Here is a 16851-nt window from a genome sequence, read left to right as displayed (position 1 = left end):
GCCCCGGTGGGTGGGAGAGAGGGACCTGGGTGGTCCTTACCATGCCAGTAGGGCCAGCTAAAAAGATAGAAAACTTGGGGTTAGTGCTGTTGTTGGTTTAGGGCTGCGACAGGCTGTTGAGCGGAGCATATTGGAAGGCTTAGATGGATACTTCTGTAATTTGCTAGATTTACGATGCTGCATTTAGGTTCAATGTTTTTTACATTAACTTGCAAGAGGAAAGGAGAAAAGTGAATGCATTCCTCTTTCTGAGCCAGGAGAGGATGTTTCTGTAGCACCAAATCAATTTGCTGTTAATGAGCAGTAATGCAAGACTCTGGAAGTGCTGGCTGTGCAGGCAGCCGGCCCATAGACACCACTCCCCAGCACGCAAGCAGCCGTTCATGTTGTGATACTGCAGTGTTCCCTCGCCACAGAGCAAACTACAGCGGTTCAGACACGTGGGCGTTGCTTTGTCACACTGATACGAATGGATGCTGGTTGTCCTGTCACGAGTAAGACTGATCTCTCCTGGAGAAGGATGATTTGGTGATGTAAAAGGGCTTTGTATCATTCTTCTGTTGTCCTAAGATAAATCAAAGTCCTGGCTTCCAGAAGCAGAGGCTGGCAGGTTATTGTATTTTACCATCAAGCATTTTGCATTAGGAGAGACCATCACGTGATGGAATTATAATGTCTTGTGTATGATGTCTTTCTTATATCCAGAGCAGTACAAACTTTGTGCAAGATTTTTTTTTTTTTTTTGGGGGGATGCTGAGATTATAGATGTAGAAAAAATAACTTATATTTGGAGTGTCTTTGAACCGGCAGTTCAACAGATGGTGCTGCTCATTTTTGTTTTCTGGTATCATTGCCCAGTGTTTTGTGATAGGAAGAGGAAAAGAAACAGAGTTTATTCTGAGCCCATGCACTGGGGGTGTGGTTAAAATAGCCCCAGTCTGGAGTTAATTTATTCTCTTTTGAAATGCATAAATTCCAGGGCTGAAAAAAAAAAATACAGCCTTTGTCTGGAGGACATTGTGCCTATGACATTAGCAGGACAAAACATCTAATGATCTTTCTGGAAGCCACTTGGGCTTGACTGGTTAGAGAGATGAATGATGTCATTGTGTTGGGAATCTGAATCGTCCTCTCAAAGCATGATGCCAGGAGACCTCCTAGACCCCTCCTACACAAAAAACAGGAGGGACTGGACCAGAGAAATACAGGAACAAAGGCACTAGTTCATTTCTTGCAAAGTTCTTTGGGCATAGATCTGAGTCACACGAGTTGGAGAGAGTTGTGGTTGCATCCAGAACATTGCAGTGTTAACTGTGCGGCCCAGGAATGCAAGCGGGAGAGACTGGGATCATGGTCTCAAAGCGGGGATGTGTTTGCCCAGCAGAGTGCTGACAACAGTGTGTGTGAGGAGTGTGAAGTGAAACAGCCAAATCACATCACTCCTCATTTGTCAGGTAGACTCAGCATCCTGCAGAGTTACAGAATTCCCTCAAGGCATTAATCCCACCATCAATTTTATCAGAGTGTGATTTGGAGTCTTAGTGATGAAAGTTATCTTTTGGCTCTCAATCTAGTGCATCAGCAGTGCGGGTCCGCTTCCCTCTGCTTGGGCAGCTCTGACCCCCAGCAAATGAGCCAAGGTCAGCTGTGTCTCCAAGTCTGCTCAGGCCTTTTCCTTCACAGAGAACGTTGACTGAGATGTGGGTGTCTGCTGGGAGAGGAGATGGAAATGAAACGGTCGCATTCTTTTCACAATGGTCGAACAGAAGGTCCCTTCCAACTTAAACTATTCTATGAACTGTTCTTGCCCTACTGTTTCTGCTGGTGCCTTGTTATGCAGGACCGATGTCAGATCCTAAGATATTATGGGTCCCTCCCTTCCCCATGCTTGCTCCTGCCTCCTTGGGTTCTTGTTTTTATCTTACACAACATTTTTAAATAGTCTCCTCTTGAGCAGAAGAGGCCTTTCAGACAGTTTTTGTGCATGACGCGTTGACAGATACCTTTGGTGTAATGTTTGAATAGCTCAGTGGAAAAAACCTCTGTGGCTGGTATGCACTAAAGACATGGGCTGTATGAAATTCAGTTGCAGGCTAAGCATATCCCACATGGCTCTTAAGCTTAAGTTTGTTGGTTAGGCACTGTCTTTTGCTGTAAGTGTACGTCTGCTGCAGCATGGACCAACCAAGGTCTGAGCCTCCGGGCTTAGCCACAATACACATGTTAAATAAGTATATTAACAGAGAAGGGAGGAATAGATGGAATAATAAGAGAGGAGGTGGCTGCTGACTGTGAGTGTATTTGTAGTTTTTTCTTCCTTTAGTTGTCAGTAACATTTTTTTTTTCTGCTTTGACAGGTTCTGTTTGTTTATATTCAGGTAAGTGACAACTTTGTAATCTACCTGTTTTTGTCATCGTGAGTAGAAATGAGACATACCCTGATTCCATGCAATGGGGGTTTTATCGCTAACTTCTGTAGGCATGAACCATGCATCCCGTGAACTAGTGTCTTTAAACTTTGGTTAAACTGGGGGCTAGGATTAGGAAGGGTTGGTAGGATGGGTCAAATCTACAATCCTGATAACAGACATCATAGACATTGCTTTACTGAATGAAATAAGTGTTTTTACGTGTCTTTCTGTTGTATTTCTCCGTGAGAGAGTTCTACATTGGTCTTCAAAGTTACTTTCTTTTTGGGTGGAAGGTGTGCAGAGATTCTAGGAAAGGTCTAAGTCCCACTCTAATGTCTTCTTCACATGCCGTTAATCTGGTAACTCTGATTTTTGTTCTTCGCTCCTGGCTCTCAGTACCAGCTGATGCCTCAAACCCGGACAGCGTTGTAGTGTCGGTGTTAAATATCAGCGCTACCTTGGGGTCACAGGCTGTCCTCCCCTGCAAGAGTTACCGCATGGTGTGGACCCAGGATCGTCTGAACGACCGCCAGCGTGTAGTCCACTGGGATGTGTACAGCAAGTACTATGGAGATAACAAGATGGAGAGGCTGTGTGACATGTATTCAGCTGGAGATCAGCGTGTATACAGCTCCTACAACAAAGGGAGGATATTCATGCCCAAGAATGCATTTACAGATGGCAACTTCTCCTTGGTGATCAAAGGTACTAAACAGCATCTTATCTCCCTGTGCTATCTGCAGAATGGAGGATTCGTGACTAAATTAACTTTGTGGTTTTCAGTGAAAATGGCTATTTTACAGAGCATTTTCTATAAATACATAGATGAATATCAGTCTAACGAGGTTCTCTGAAGCACTGGCAATAGTGTTTTATTTCCCTTTGAAACAGTCCCATTTTAAAAGAGAATTGGTAACAACTCATTGCCCGAAAGTCAGTTGGGCTTCTTGTGGACCTTTGATTATATTTCAGTTCCTGAACTATAAACCCAAGATTGTCATTCTTCATATGCCTGCTCTTAGCTAAACTTAAATCGGCTTTCTCTTTCCATCTGTTAATACAAATACGTTCCACACAAAAGAAAACTGAATAAATTATTATATTAGGTGAGATGATTCTTCTCTGTTTAGCCCACCCTGGTGACAAGGATGGGTTAGAACTAAGTTATAGAAAGGCCCTCTTGCATCCATACAAGCATTTGGGAAACGGTATAAATGACAAAAGTAATCATTGTCTCAGCATAAAACATTCAACTTCTCTTCTTTTCCCTGTTGTACTAGATGTTGCAGAGAGTGATGAAGGCACGTATTCTTGTAATCTTCACCATCACTACTGCCACTTATACGAAACTGTGAAAATCCAACTAGATATCACCAAGAAAGGTAGGTGTGGCAGAGAGCTTGGTGTTCCTTTCTGCAAGGGATGTGGTCTGGCAACTGGAGTCCGGTGGCCACCAGGACTCCGTTGAATTCACGGTGGGGCTCGTACACTGATTGACGGTAGGCCTTGCATGCTGTTCTGCTGGTCTCAGAGAAGAGCAGTGTGGATGCAGGGTTTTGCCCATGTTTTCTCAGTTGCAGGTTCAGGGCATGGATGCCACAAGAGGTTTGGAAAGTATCAGGAGACAGTGGTGCTCACTATGCTATTTACTATCAGATTCCCTGAGTTTCAGAAATTTTATTCACTGTGTGTATTTGTGAACCTCTCTGCTTTCTCGGCATGTGAGAAACAATGCATGGAGACCGTTAAGTTAAATGTTTACTCTAGGCAGCCCAATTATCTAACTGTCCTCTTACTGCTCCAGCAGTAACAACCCTAGTAACGATCCATCATCAGTCAGGTTAGCCACAAAATCTGCCTTGTACATTGACTGGTGAGCTTACCCTGAGAAGCCTGTAGTTAAAAAGCCTCCTCAAGTTACCACACCACAACTCCAGCTCTAAAAGCGAGCTTCTAAGGGCTGTTGGCAACTGCAGTGTGTGCCACCCACACCACACGTGCATCACTACTGTGTCATTTAAATTGACCTTCGTATAATGCACAAGTGAAACTACTGGGGCTGATGCAATAGTAGAGAAGTGCATCTCTTCTGCTGCCTGTTCTCACGGCTTCTATGCAATAAAAACACCCAGGCAGGCTTGCGAGGTCCAGGCTGCTCATCTGTGTTTTGCTTTTTCTGTTATTCCTTTTCAAGAAAAAAAATACAAAACGGCGCTTCTTGAACTCCTCCAGTAATTAAGGCATTTGTGGGTAGAAAAGCATTTCCTGCTTGGAGAATTGGGATACAGTATACTGAAGATGAAATCTGTTGTTCTCATTCCATTCTTAGTCTGTAGAGAGAATATACTTCCTGCTTTCTGAGGCAAGAGATTAACTCTCCGTTATAAGGAAAAGAAAGTGGTCTTGCTTAATGCACTGACCTAGGGTGGGTAGAGATGCATTTCTTTACGAACTGCTAAAGTAAGTGTGAACAAGGCACACTACACCTGTGGCACTTCAAGATCTTTAGAGGGAATGTGTTACAGGATTGCAGGGTCTGAGAGCAATCTTAGGTGCGCTTTCATGTCCTTAGGCATAGCACTAGTATGTAAAGATGCATGTACCAAGGTTGCACAACTTGTATTGTCTCCTCCACAGCCGAGGATGCAAATGAGTACTGGGATGGGGAAAAGCCTGTGATTGTTGCCCTAGAAGGCAGCACGGTGATGCTCCCCTGTGTGAACCGTAACCACATCTGGACCGAACGGCACAGTGAAGAGGAGCAACAAGTGGTCCACTGGGACAGGCAGCCCCCAGGGGTTCCTCATGATCGGGCTGACCGCCTCATTGATCTGTACGCCTCTGGAGAGCGCCGTTCTTATGGACCTCTCTTCATTCGTCAGAAGATGAACATCACTAACACAGCGTTTGCCCTGGGTGACTTTTCCCTGCGGATTTCAGAGCTGGAAAGTGCAGATGAAGGCACTTACTCCTGCCACCTGCACCATCACTACTGTGGCCTGCATGAACGCAGGATCTACCAAGTCTTTGTGACGGAGCCAGTGAGAGAGAAGAAGGTGGTTAACCTTACAACTCATAACATTGCCCCAGCTGTAGGTAAGTAGCCTCTGGAAATGGCTTTCCTGATTAAGGAAGACATAAATATCTACAGTTGCACCTTTGAGCTCTAAAGAGCTCAGTAGGCCACGGGACAGGAATATAACATGTTATTCCCCATCATCACCTCAGGAGGCTTTTGCTCCAAATGCCAAAATGTCCTTGCCTTCTCTGTCCCCTGCAGTGGTCTGCAGGGATCACTTAGTGCCAGCAGGAGGGAGCACGGCCAACGCAACCCTGTGCCCTGCAGAAGTACCATAGACACCACTGAAGTGACGGTGCCACTTAGAGCAACACTGAGGTTTCCTCTATGAATGTTTCTCACATTTGAGCCAGGGGCTATTCTTGCACATGAAGGTCGGAAAAGTAGATGGGGTTTTGCCTCCCGTGCTGCTAGAATATGACTCTAGTGTACAGGCTTGGTTGTTTGAGCTATTTCCATTATATCGGTATACCTGGAGCTGCACGCTTAGCAATACTGGTGAGCATTCTGTTGAGCTGCTTTAACACTGTGCTGCACCAAAAATGGTGTGTCCCACCCATCGGGGTTAATTACCCTGCTTGCCGTGCTGTAGTGACATCATGTCCAGCTTCTGTTTTCTTTGCCCCAGTGAAAATTCTGCAGCCCATTCTGCTCTGCAACGCTGACATGCCCAAAGGCAAACAAGCTGTTTTTCTAATAGGCTTCCTCTCCTGATTGCTTTTATGGAACTAGAGAAGGTATGGGGTGGGGATTGATTCTGCTTTGCTGTTGCAACATGCCACTAATCTCACCAGTGTAGATCATAAGCGTCACTCTCCCCTTTGTGCAGGGGTTTAGGCTGTGTAAGGTGCCAGACTGTGCAGAATCAAGCACCAGGAATTTTCCTCCACCCTTCAGCTTTTCCTTTTTTTTTTTTTTAAACCAATTTTCAAATTTTCCACTGCAGTGAGCTATCATCTGACAGCCTGTCCAAACTCAAAACCATCATACTTAGTTCAGGCAGAAAAACAAAATTAAAATCCAAAGTTTAATATTTTTTTAAGCCTTTTGGGTATAGTTCCTTATTAACATTTTAAAATATTCATTGTGGTTTAATATTTATTGGCTGCTTAATACAGAATTTTGACCTGCTTCATGCATTTTTAAATAGGTCTGTTCTTCTTTAGCAATTGGCTTTTTCAAGTCACAGGAACCTAAACCTCCCCCCTGGGACTGAGGTTGGTGTCCAGAAAACCCAGGCAGTACTACAGAGAGGTGGCTGTTTGGGCTGAGCTGACTCGGAGGCCAGGACATACAAACATCAGTCTCCCTCCCGTTGCCTTTTGCTGCCCTTGAGCCTTATCCAGATCGCATTGTGCAGATGGAAACTAGATCTTGTTTTCAGAGTTGCCCACCCAGGAATTTATTCCTCTCTCTCCTGCACGTTGTCCAAGTTGTTGCTGAATAGTTACTTACCTGCTCAGAAGTTAGACAGAACGTACAAGTAATTTAACCTGCTGGGGATGTCTTAGTTTGGCAGGAGTGCCCTCAGTGCCGGAGGAACTTGCCTTCCTGAGAAAAGCCATTTCCACTCTCAAAAAGAACAGCCTTAGAAGAGCTTTGTGCCCTTCGGGCAGTGAACACTCAGATGGTCTGAGAGCACCACACACAAAAATGTGCTGAATCGATGGGAATGTGAAAGCAGCTGAGGCATCCGGAGTGCCTGTTTCAAACCCGCTGCTGCTGAGGAGCCTGCTGGGACATGCCCTATTTGTGTACAGCAGGAAAGGCTGAGATACTGCCCCATCCCATGAAAAAACGTATAGAACTCTTCTGGGGATACAACATAAAGCCAAAATGAAACATCAGGAGATAACAAAAGCAAAGCAATGAGGTTTTTTCAGCAAGCAGCTATAGTTTCTGGCGTAGCTCCAAGGCCTGGAGCCATTTCCAGACAGGAAACTTCATCCTGTTTTGAATATAAGCACAAGCTCAATTCTGCTCTCAGTCTCAGCAGTGTAAATGTGGTGTATGTCTACTAACTCCGTGCATTTTGACTCTGCATTTGCTTTGGAGCATGTGATTGAAGAATGGAATCTGTTGTGTCTCATGCTTATTGCTAAACTATTCTCAGTGCTTTGCCAGCCTTGAAAAGAAAATGGGCCACGTACCCAGCATTTCTGAGCTCTCTTGGAAGAGCGCTCTCTGTTTTTCCCAGCAGAAGAATCTGACCCTTGACACTTTGGTAAAGCAATGTACGGGCACCTCTGTTCTAACTTTTTTTGCCCCCACCATTAAAACTTGTTTTTCAGTAGTTAAACCAGATCATGTGAGTAAATTAGAGGCAGATGGACATGCCATGTTGAGGCATACTGAAAGATCAGCTCCTGGTTGCAGAATAAACCTTCAGCACCTCAGCTTAAATTCTGATGTGACACTAGGATGAGGAGGAGAGTCTGTATGACTTTGGTGATACTATTCTAGGTGCTGCCATTCATCTGCTGAGTGTGATTGAATCAACCATTACTCTGTGCCTCAGTTTTCCCAAATATAAAATGGAATATAGTCCACTGCTTTCCTGGTGATGCGCTTTGAAGTTCTCCAGTGATGCTTTATCAAAACACTAGTATGACAAGTATTTTTAGTATTGCTTGATTGAGTTAGCCAAGGAGACCCAAAGTTACTGAGTCTAACTCTGCTCCTATGCTATCTTGCAGTATTTGTGGGAAAGCAAAAAGCCAGGAATAGAATGCATTTATGTTTGCTGAATCCTGGCTCCACAGCGGCTCCAGTGACTACCATCTCATTATGGCAGCTGCTGAAGAAGCCCTTCATGACCTAGAGATTTGTTGAAGTAGAACTGTCACATAGACTGTTTGCAGCTTTGCAAGTTGTTTTTTGGTTTTGTATTTTTTAACTTAGCAGCGGTGAAAAATACATGCTAGTTTTCAGCACTATAGCTAGCAAGCACACGGCATCTAGCAATGCCAGTAAAAAGCGGAGTGTTGCTGGAGTGGAGTGCTGGGCTACCAGAGCAGAGCGTATGCTAAAACGTCCCAATTTTCTAGGCCTGTTGTTAGCATTAGCAAATGATCATCTCCGCTTTCAAAGTGTTTATTTCAATCCACTGTCGTCTTATTTGATTTTATTGTTGGTGGGTTGGTGTTTTTAAATGCTGGAAACAAGCTACCTGACAAACTGAAACCAGTCGCTATGCCAGCAGTTCCAAAAATGTCAACATTTCTCTCATTAGAACACATCTATTTGATGGTACTGTGGCTTTTGGGATTTTTTTCCCCCATATTTCCCCTTATTCTTCCTGAATAATTTACAGGGTTAAACTCCCAAGAGACTGGTTGGCCCAAAGACCATACTGGTTCTTGTCCGGTGCTTGATGAATGTTTCCTTCTGGGGGGAGAAAGTGTCACTTTTAGCTCTGTTTTGAAGAGAAAAGCCTCCCCCAGCACTGCGTGTCTCACAGGTTTGCTCTCTGTGCCTGGGCTGGATTTGTCTGTTCCTCTGAGGATTTGTCTGTTCCTCTGACTATTGCAAGCACAGAAGTCGCTTCCTCTTTATATGTGTAAAACATTGACCTATTTATTTGAGATCGACAAAAATGTTCCACGTAAGAGTTTTGAGTTACCCTTCGCTGTGCTGTGGAACCGAAATGCTGCTGCACCCACAAATGGAATGGAATCTTGGCTTTTCTTTGTGGGTTTTTATTTTATTTATTTTATTGATTTTTTTTTTTTTTTAACTTCATTTAAAAGGAAACTCATTCTTTGGCATTGAAAATTCCTCCCACTCTGTAAATTATAACCCTTGGCAGGGAGGGGCTGCTTCATACTTTCGCTGTCTGGAGCCGAAGCACCGTGGTGTGTGTGTTGCAAGGGACCCAGAGGAGGGTTGTGTTACCCTGCAGCAGGACTCGGGGCGGTCTAGTGTGGCTTCTGGCCGTGCTCCCCCTCTGCAGGCGCACACTGATAGCCAGGCAGCAGCGAGGGAGCGTGTGACAGTCACTGTTAATACTTCACGCGCCTGGGAAGTGTAACGGTCTTGTGAAGAGCACATTTTCCATCTGACAAAGGTGCAGTATGTTGTAAATTCGCAGCCATTTGCCCTTTGCTTCATGCAGTTCAGAAGAGTTTCCCACTGAACGTGAGTTTTGGGTCCACATATAGGCCCATGTGTGACCGTGCTTTGCTTTGGATGCCAATTACAGTTATCAGCCTGTTTCCTTTTTCTTTTCCATCAGATCCAAATGTTGTCAGGGGCCACAACGTAATAAATGTCATCATCCCTGAGAGCCGGGTGCACTTCTTCCAGCAGCTGGGCTACGTCCTGGCAACTCTGCTGCTCTTCATTGTCTTCCTCATCATCATTGTCCTCGTCACCCGCAAGCGCCGGCAGAGAGGTAAGTGCTAGAAAAGACCAGCTCTGTAGTGCCTGTCATGGTATTTCATGACAGGAGAGCTGATTCTGCAAATAATTACTGCAAAGCACAATGCTGAAGGCAGTGATCCTCTCCTGGAAAACCTGCAACCTACGCACTGGGGAGTCTTTGCAGGTGCTGATGCCAAGAGAGAGTCATTAGTGTGGTGTAAATATTTCCAGGCCTTGATTTCCTGAGTTGCTTTGTTGTAAAGGAGAAGAAAATTAGAACTGCTAGACACTTGCTTTTTACAAGTGGAATTTGTTTAGAGCAAAAGGCCCACGTGCATCCCTTAGACACTAAGATGTCGAAGTCCTTGCTGGACTCCCTGACTCTCTGTGTGTAATTAGAGAAATAGGCACTGAGGTCTTTTGGTGGATGCCACACAAAAAGCAAATACCAGGGAATGTCTGTCTTCTGCTGTGTTCTTTGCAGTATCACATTCATGCTTATTTACGTGTCAGGGGATTGGCACCAGCCACAAAATGGCTATCTCCACTGACTTAAGTGGGGTTACTTTGCAGTTACAGAGGGAACGGACTCCTGCCCTGGCCTTTGAATGGAAAAGAGGAGCCTGAAATCCTCACTGCTTGGAGGGTGGGGTGAGACAGTAGTGTGGTTGGATACCTGGCATGTGGGAGGCTGGTGGAAACCAGCATCTGTAGCATGCGATGGATGCAGGCCTAAGCAATGAGCTGGGCATGGGCAAGGGCAGCACCGGCACACAAGAGATGACAGGTGTGGTTAATATTTTTGTAATAAATGGGACGTGGAAAGAAATGAAATATGGCAATTGCTGTAGTTTCTCGTGGCTGGTCATCCGTAGATCTGGGAAAACCACTGGAAGGCTGGTGGGTAAAGGAAAGGGAAGCTCCCTGTGGCAGTGGAACACATTGGAGGGGTTGTGAAAGTGATCGTTGTAAGCATTGCAATCAGGAGCACTGTAAATAAGTACTAGGTGTTATTGTTATCACTGTTGTCTGGGAGGGAGTGGTTGGACTGGGTACAACTGCTCATTCTGTTTCTTCTCCCTCTTTAGGTTATGAATACAACGTGAAAAAATATGGAGAGTGAGTATAATTACACAGGGTCTACTATCTGTGATTAGAATACATAACAATGAACTTAGGAGCCCCAGTCCTCAGCTGTCACTAAGTGCCTAAAGCAGCCGAGGATGTGGTTAGTACAAGTACAGCCACATAAAGCGTAGGCTGCTTGGTAGAGGTGATTCCTTGCTTTCCACCAATTCTTTTGCAGCTTTACACTCTAGTCATTATTAGTGTAATGTTCCCAGGAATATACACTTGAATAATGATTGGATATCAGGGAGCAACTTCCATGCTGCCAAAGTACGGAAGGAGAGAATGGTTTGTAGGGCTAATTTGGCAGTTGCATTTCCTCTCGTACTTTGGGAACCGATTCACAGATCATCTTTCTGGGAGATGTCATTAGGAGTCAGTGGTAAAGGGGTAGCGCACAGATCTACTGTAAACTCTACTGTGAGACTGGGGCCAAGATTGTGGAGCTGGGTTCCTTTGTGTTTTATTATATGTTATGAAAGTGGGAGAGATGGGGAAGTTCCAGTACAGATTGGCTCCCCATTGTCCTAAGCTCTGGACAAACACATGGTGGGGGAAAAAAGAGCCAGCTGGGCAGGGATCTCAAGGGGTTAATAGAAAAGATAGTAAAAGGGAGAGAGGAGAACTGGATTCACTAGTAAGCAGTATGACCTTCTGAAATCTGTTTGGTAAGTTAGGGGCAAAGACAGGAAAAGTACCCGTGGACGATGGCTGCCAATGCTGTTGTCTGTCTGTCACGCTTTCTCCAGGGAAGCCTGGTAGAAACCGGAAAGGATTCTGTAAAAATCACCAGTACTTAATGGAGAATGAAATCTTCTGTGGATTTTTTTCAACTTTTCTTCAGATATACAGCAAATAAACAAGATAAATTAAGCTGTCTGAAGTAGCATTAGAAAAGCTATTGTGAAAAAGTGTGAAAGGAGCCAGTTACTAAAGGATATGACAATAACATTTTTCACTGTTATTCCTTTTTCAGGAAGGATGTGAATCTTAAAGAATTTACAGTCGACACAACAGATCTGACTCAATACAAAAGCGAAGACATCAGACTGGGTATGCATCAGCTTCAAACCAGCTTGAAACTTTTTTTTCTCTGTGCACCCCCAGTAAAGGTACAGCCTTTAGAAGAAGAAGCTGACAAACTTTAGGTCCCAAGCTACAGAATTGCTGTAAGGGCCCCAGTAAAGAAGGGGCAGATACAGAATCTGAAGTAAAGAACAAAAGAGTTGCAGAGGGTGGGTTACAAACCAGGACAGCAGCGAGTACAAATTCTTCTCTGTATGTCTTAGGGGAGCTCCCCTGTGAGCAAATACTTTGAATATTTGCAATAGTCACCTTCAGGTGAGCTTCGCATAGACGATCCAGAGCTTTTTGTTACATGCTGGAAGAATCTGTGGTGCCTATGAGGAGCAGGAAACTGAAATATGCATACCTGATTAGTGCCAGGGGCAAAAATTAAGTCATAGCAGCTTTCCTTTTCCTGCTGATTGGCTGAGTTACTCCTAGAGATCTGGAGATGCCAGGCCTAGAGTGCTTCAAGGAAGGACTGATCACATGTCTGCCTTGCCTGTAAAGTTTTGTTTTCTTTTAATGTTCTAATGGCTGTCTGAATTATATTCCTCCCTTACACAGATTACAAAAACAACATCCTGAAGGAGAAGGCCGAGCAAGCCAGAAGCTTCCCAGCAAAGCACATTGATTTAGACAAAGGTAATAATGAACTGGTTCACCCTAATTGGTGGCTGCAGGAACCTTCTGATGGGTTGAAGGAGGGAGGAGGGAAGAACGCAGTTTAGCAGTGAGCTGACCAAGCCACAGCCGAATGAGGAATGATAAACATCATGAGAAATGACAGCAGGAATGAGAAGCTAGTTCCCTTCCTAGCCTTTCATCAGGGAGCCACAAGATGCAAGTAGTGATTAGGCTTTTAAAAACTTTTGGCGTGGTACAAATAGAATATTTTTTTATTGGAAAAAGAATGCCTTGCAGGGCTGGAATAGTGCATTCTGTACTGTAACCTCAGAGGGAGATGTATCTCAAAAATGTCCTGGCATGATTTTTGAGAAGAAAACACTGTGCAGAAGAGAATGGTTTGAGTTGAATTAATTTATGTGTAATGGGCAGTCACTTACTTCATCCAACAAAAGCAAACAACTCTCCCTCCCTAAGGGCTGAATCTCCTTTTGCTTATCCAGTATTAATCTGAGTATTATGCCTCAGTTTTTAGAGTCACACTTATGTCAGGCAGTGCTTGTAAGAAGTTGTTAGGTTCCAGGACTCCTCCCGTATGAATTTAGAATATAATAAATGTCACTGAAATGATATCAAGAAGGGAATGGTCTGGAGAGTCCATGAGTTGCCTTAGACCTGCTGTTCTTGACGGAGTTCTCATGATACTTTTGCCTACATTCTGCAGAGAGGGTCTGTGCAATAATTTATACGCAGTATATCTCACTGCGGGTTTTATGAAGAGGATATTGGGGACGTGGTTGACTGCAAATGGTCACTTGTCACTGTATAACTAAGTCCATGTTACAGTGTGCTGCTTTGGATGGTTTGAAATCTCTCTTCAGGTACTGACCTCCATTTCAATTTGCTTTCAGATTTCAGGAAGGAATATTGTAAATGAAGACGTTCCCAAGCTGCTGGCTGGACCAGAAGCTTCAATCAAAGATAGATAAATGGAAGAGAGATGCCTTTTCTTAATACCATGTCCCTCCAGTTACCATAGGTTTTTTTCACGTAGACTTTCTCCCCACTAAGCACAAGGGTATTTGCAAGTGCTTCTTGAAAGAGTTAGACCATCTGTCTTGTGTTCACTTATGGTGGGTTTGGGTCGCCTTTTCTTCTTCTGTTCTCCCAGTCCTCCATTCCCCTTTTCTTTCTTGATATTATTGTTGGTTTTATGCATCAATGATTTTTATGAGCTGAATCAGCAGGCCTTTTGCTTTGATGTTACTGCTTTAAATAAACCAACCTGCATCACTAATCTTGAGCCATCATTATATCAGGCATTTTTCCATGTAGTGTATTCATCAGAAAAAATAATAGCAAAGCCTGATTGTGATCTCCAATAGGCTGGCATAAATCAGGAGGAGCAGTACTGTCACATAGCACTTTATATATTCCAGGGGAAGTACAAAGAGTACACCCCTTCACAAATGACGATGGAAATACCTCATTTTATGAATGGGGAAATGTCAATATCCTCATTTTACAGGGAAAAGGGAGGCACACAAGTGACCAAGGGTAGGGTTGGGATCAGCTCCAAAGAGCTCTGGAAGCCCAACTCTGTATTTCTCGCTCTGAGCTTGTTTCTTGATTTGTTTTTGTTTCAGTGCAGACCAAATCAAATTTGGCATGAGCAGACACTTACAGCTGAAGTTGATGGAGTTACAGTGCTGTAATACCAGTCTCAGTTAGATCAGAACCAGAAATATTATGGAAAGGGCTAAACTCCTTTGTGGAATCTGGAATGTGATTTTCCTGCAGTCCTTGGGTGGAACCAGGCCACACAGAGCTTGTGTGCACATCAAAACAAAGGTATGATTACAGCACAGGTAGAGAGATTGTTAAAAGGAATAGCTTCTCATGAGCAGACCGTGAGGAACAAGAGTGACAACACACTCCACGGAAGAGCCTGTCAGGAATTTTCATGGGCCAGGATGTCAGAGGGGGAACTGAGGAGCGAGATGAGTCCATTCTTGTGGATTTTGGCATAGCTTGGGGGAGCAGATACCTGCGATAGTGGGGCTGTAGGGAGTTCTACCTATCAACAGTGTGTCAGCTGGGGATGTCCAAAAATTGAAAGCCAGTAATTCAGTGTTGTAATCCAAGAAAGTTAAAGCATCAGGAAGGCCGGAGAATATTAACAGTTCTCCATAGCTCCTCTGACTACCTGGGATATCCTGTGGCACCATTACCAAACCAGGCACACCTGCGGTCCTTGGAGCACAGAAGAAAAAGTCTTGCCTGCTGTTGTGAGCATGATGACAGTGGCTTGTGTTCTTGTTGTGTAAGAGTGAAGGTGGCCAAAGATTGCCAGCCTGCTCTTTGGTGATCTGAGGAGAACGGCAGGGGGAGGGATTGCGGATGGGCTTGGTGACTGAATGGAACTGGGATAGGGGCTCCAGGATGTTGCGGATGGTGGAAATGTGAAGAGGAGCTTGTGTGAAACTACTGTGAGGGAGGATGTGAGGGTGATGGTGTGGTTTCAGTCTTGAAGTAGTGCTTTGCTTGTGACTGGATTTCTTGCTGGGGATGGAGAATTCTGAGGTCTTTGCACGTGATGAAGTAGCTGTGGTCCAAGGAAAGCATCTCAGTCTACCAGCTAAACAATTGGGAATGTGACCTGCTGCCTAGTATGGTATGTGTCTTGGCTGTTGTTTTAGCCACCCTTGCCACTTATCTGGGATCGTGTTAGTGCCACCTAATAGGGCACAAGTTTGGTCAAACCAGAAAGAGCTGTTGTCATGGCTGGGTGAAGCTCCCCACTGCAGGAGCATGTGTACTGTAAGGGCCCAGTGCTGTTCTGAGAGCTATCCAACGCTATGGGCCTCCCTAGTGTAGGAATCAATGTCAAGTCCCATTCCTGCCCCGTTCTTTCCACCCCTACCCACCTACCAACAATGTGGTGGGTAAGGCCTCCTATGTACCAGAAGGAACTGTCTCCTCAGAAGGTAGGACGTCAGTACTTTGATGTACACCTCTTATAGGAGTGGAAAGTGGACCATGTCAATTTTTATAGGTATTGATACTTCTCTCTGTTAATGAGGACTATGATAAATGTATTGAGCACCCTTATTTTTAATGCCTTCAAATATTAAAAATATTAATAATAGAATATAACAGTAGAGGTGGAGACGAGCCTTCTTAAGCTACAGCTGGGCACCTCCTTATCTTTTAGTTTGCTTAGCCTTCCCACTGCTCTCTGGACAGTTTTTGTGATTTGCGATTAACTTGCCTTTATCTTCACTTAAGATTCACCCCTACGAAAGTGCTGGGATTGGGCAGACCCGTGACTAGTGGAGAGAAGGGTCTGGGCTTGGGCCCAGGTCCCTATTTGCCTGCCCTTCCCCCAGAGCAGACGGCCATTCTTAGGCTGCCTTTGGGTGGACCTGATTGAAACACAAGCCGCATTCCTGCAGGTGCGTAATGCTGCGCTGGTTATTCCATCAGGGTGGCACAGTCTCAAGTAATTGTCATTAATGTCTTTCTCCCTCCCTTTCATGTCTGTGAGTCAAAGGTTGGAGATCTTTACTTGCCAGTTCAAATTGCTTAGCACAGCTCATATAGACACCAGCTCAAAGTGGGGTTACTCATAAACTCCAGAGGCATTTAAATATTTTATTTGACTTCTAGGCTGCAAAATAGCTTAAGGGGAAAAAAATTTAATATGTTCTCTGAAACAAGCACTAGGAAGAGCTTTATGAGTTCCTCATCCTTGCTTTGATCAGCGGTTTAAATTTGGTAGTGGTCAGACATGCCAGTATAACCCTAGACTGATCAAGATGGGAGTCCAAGTTGAGATTATGGCCCTTTTTTCTTCAGGAGAGGCATGTGCTGTGTGATTGCACTGATGATCAGAACAGTGGTTTTCAAAAGCAGCCTGCCACATCCAGTGTGTAATTTAGTGTGTTAAAATTCTGGCTGAGAGAGATCCAGGCAAGACTGTGGGATAACCAGCTGTGTTTTCAAACCCTTGAAAAAAAGAGAGAGAATAATCGAACGTTAAACTGAAGAGTTTTGTTTGTTTGTGTGTTTCTTAATATAGAGGAATTATCAAAGGTTACTTGCCCTTAAATACTGCTGAGAAGCTCTTTAGGTCCTTTTCACATGGACTTTGTATTCTGTCAGTCTTTGGCATTGGCG

The 16851-nt window shown here is 44.3% G+C and overlaps 1 protein-coding gene across 6 annotated transcripts in view; it reads left to right on the top strand.

The window, feature by feature from the left end:
- MXRA8 (matrix remodeling associated 8) overlaps positions 1 to 13969 on the top strand; it is a 36875-nt gene extending 22906 nt beyond the window's left edge. For all 6 annotated transcript variants that reach the window (XM_054222329.1, XM_054222328.1, XM_054222327.1 and 3 more), the window contains 9 exons: positions 2358 to 2378; positions 2808 to 3116; positions 3692 to 3793; positions 5049 to 5507; positions 9725 to 9883; positions 10941 to 10971; positions 11957 to 12033; positions 12613 to 12690; positions 13584 to 13969. In XM_054222329.1, coding sequence (XP_054078304.1) covers positions 2358 to 2378; positions 2808 to 3116; positions 3692 to 3793; positions 5049 to 5507; positions 9725 to 9883; positions 10941 to 10971; positions 11957 to 12033; positions 12613 to 12690; positions 13584 to 13609 — 1262 coding nt within the window. In that variant the 3' untranslated portion in view covers positions 13610 to 13969. The remainder of the gene's footprint in view (positions 1 to 2357; positions 2379 to 2807; positions 3117 to 3691; positions 3794 to 5048; positions 5508 to 9724; positions 9884 to 10940; positions 10972 to 11956; positions 12034 to 12612; positions 12691 to 13583) is intronic.
- The last annotated feature ends 2882 nt before the right edge of the window (positions 13970 to 16851 follow it).

This window comes from Rissa tridactyla, chromosome 16 (assembly GCF_028500815.1).
Source record: "Rissa tridactyla isolate bRisTri1 chromosome 16, bRisTri1.patW.cur.20221130, whole genome shotgun sequence".
Taxonomy (NCBI): Eukaryota; Metazoa; Chordata; class Aves; order Charadriiformes; family Laridae; genus Rissa; species Rissa tridactyla.
The sequence above is the reverse complement of the archived record's forward strand: the minus strand, read 5'-3'. Positions and strand labels throughout refer to the sequence as shown.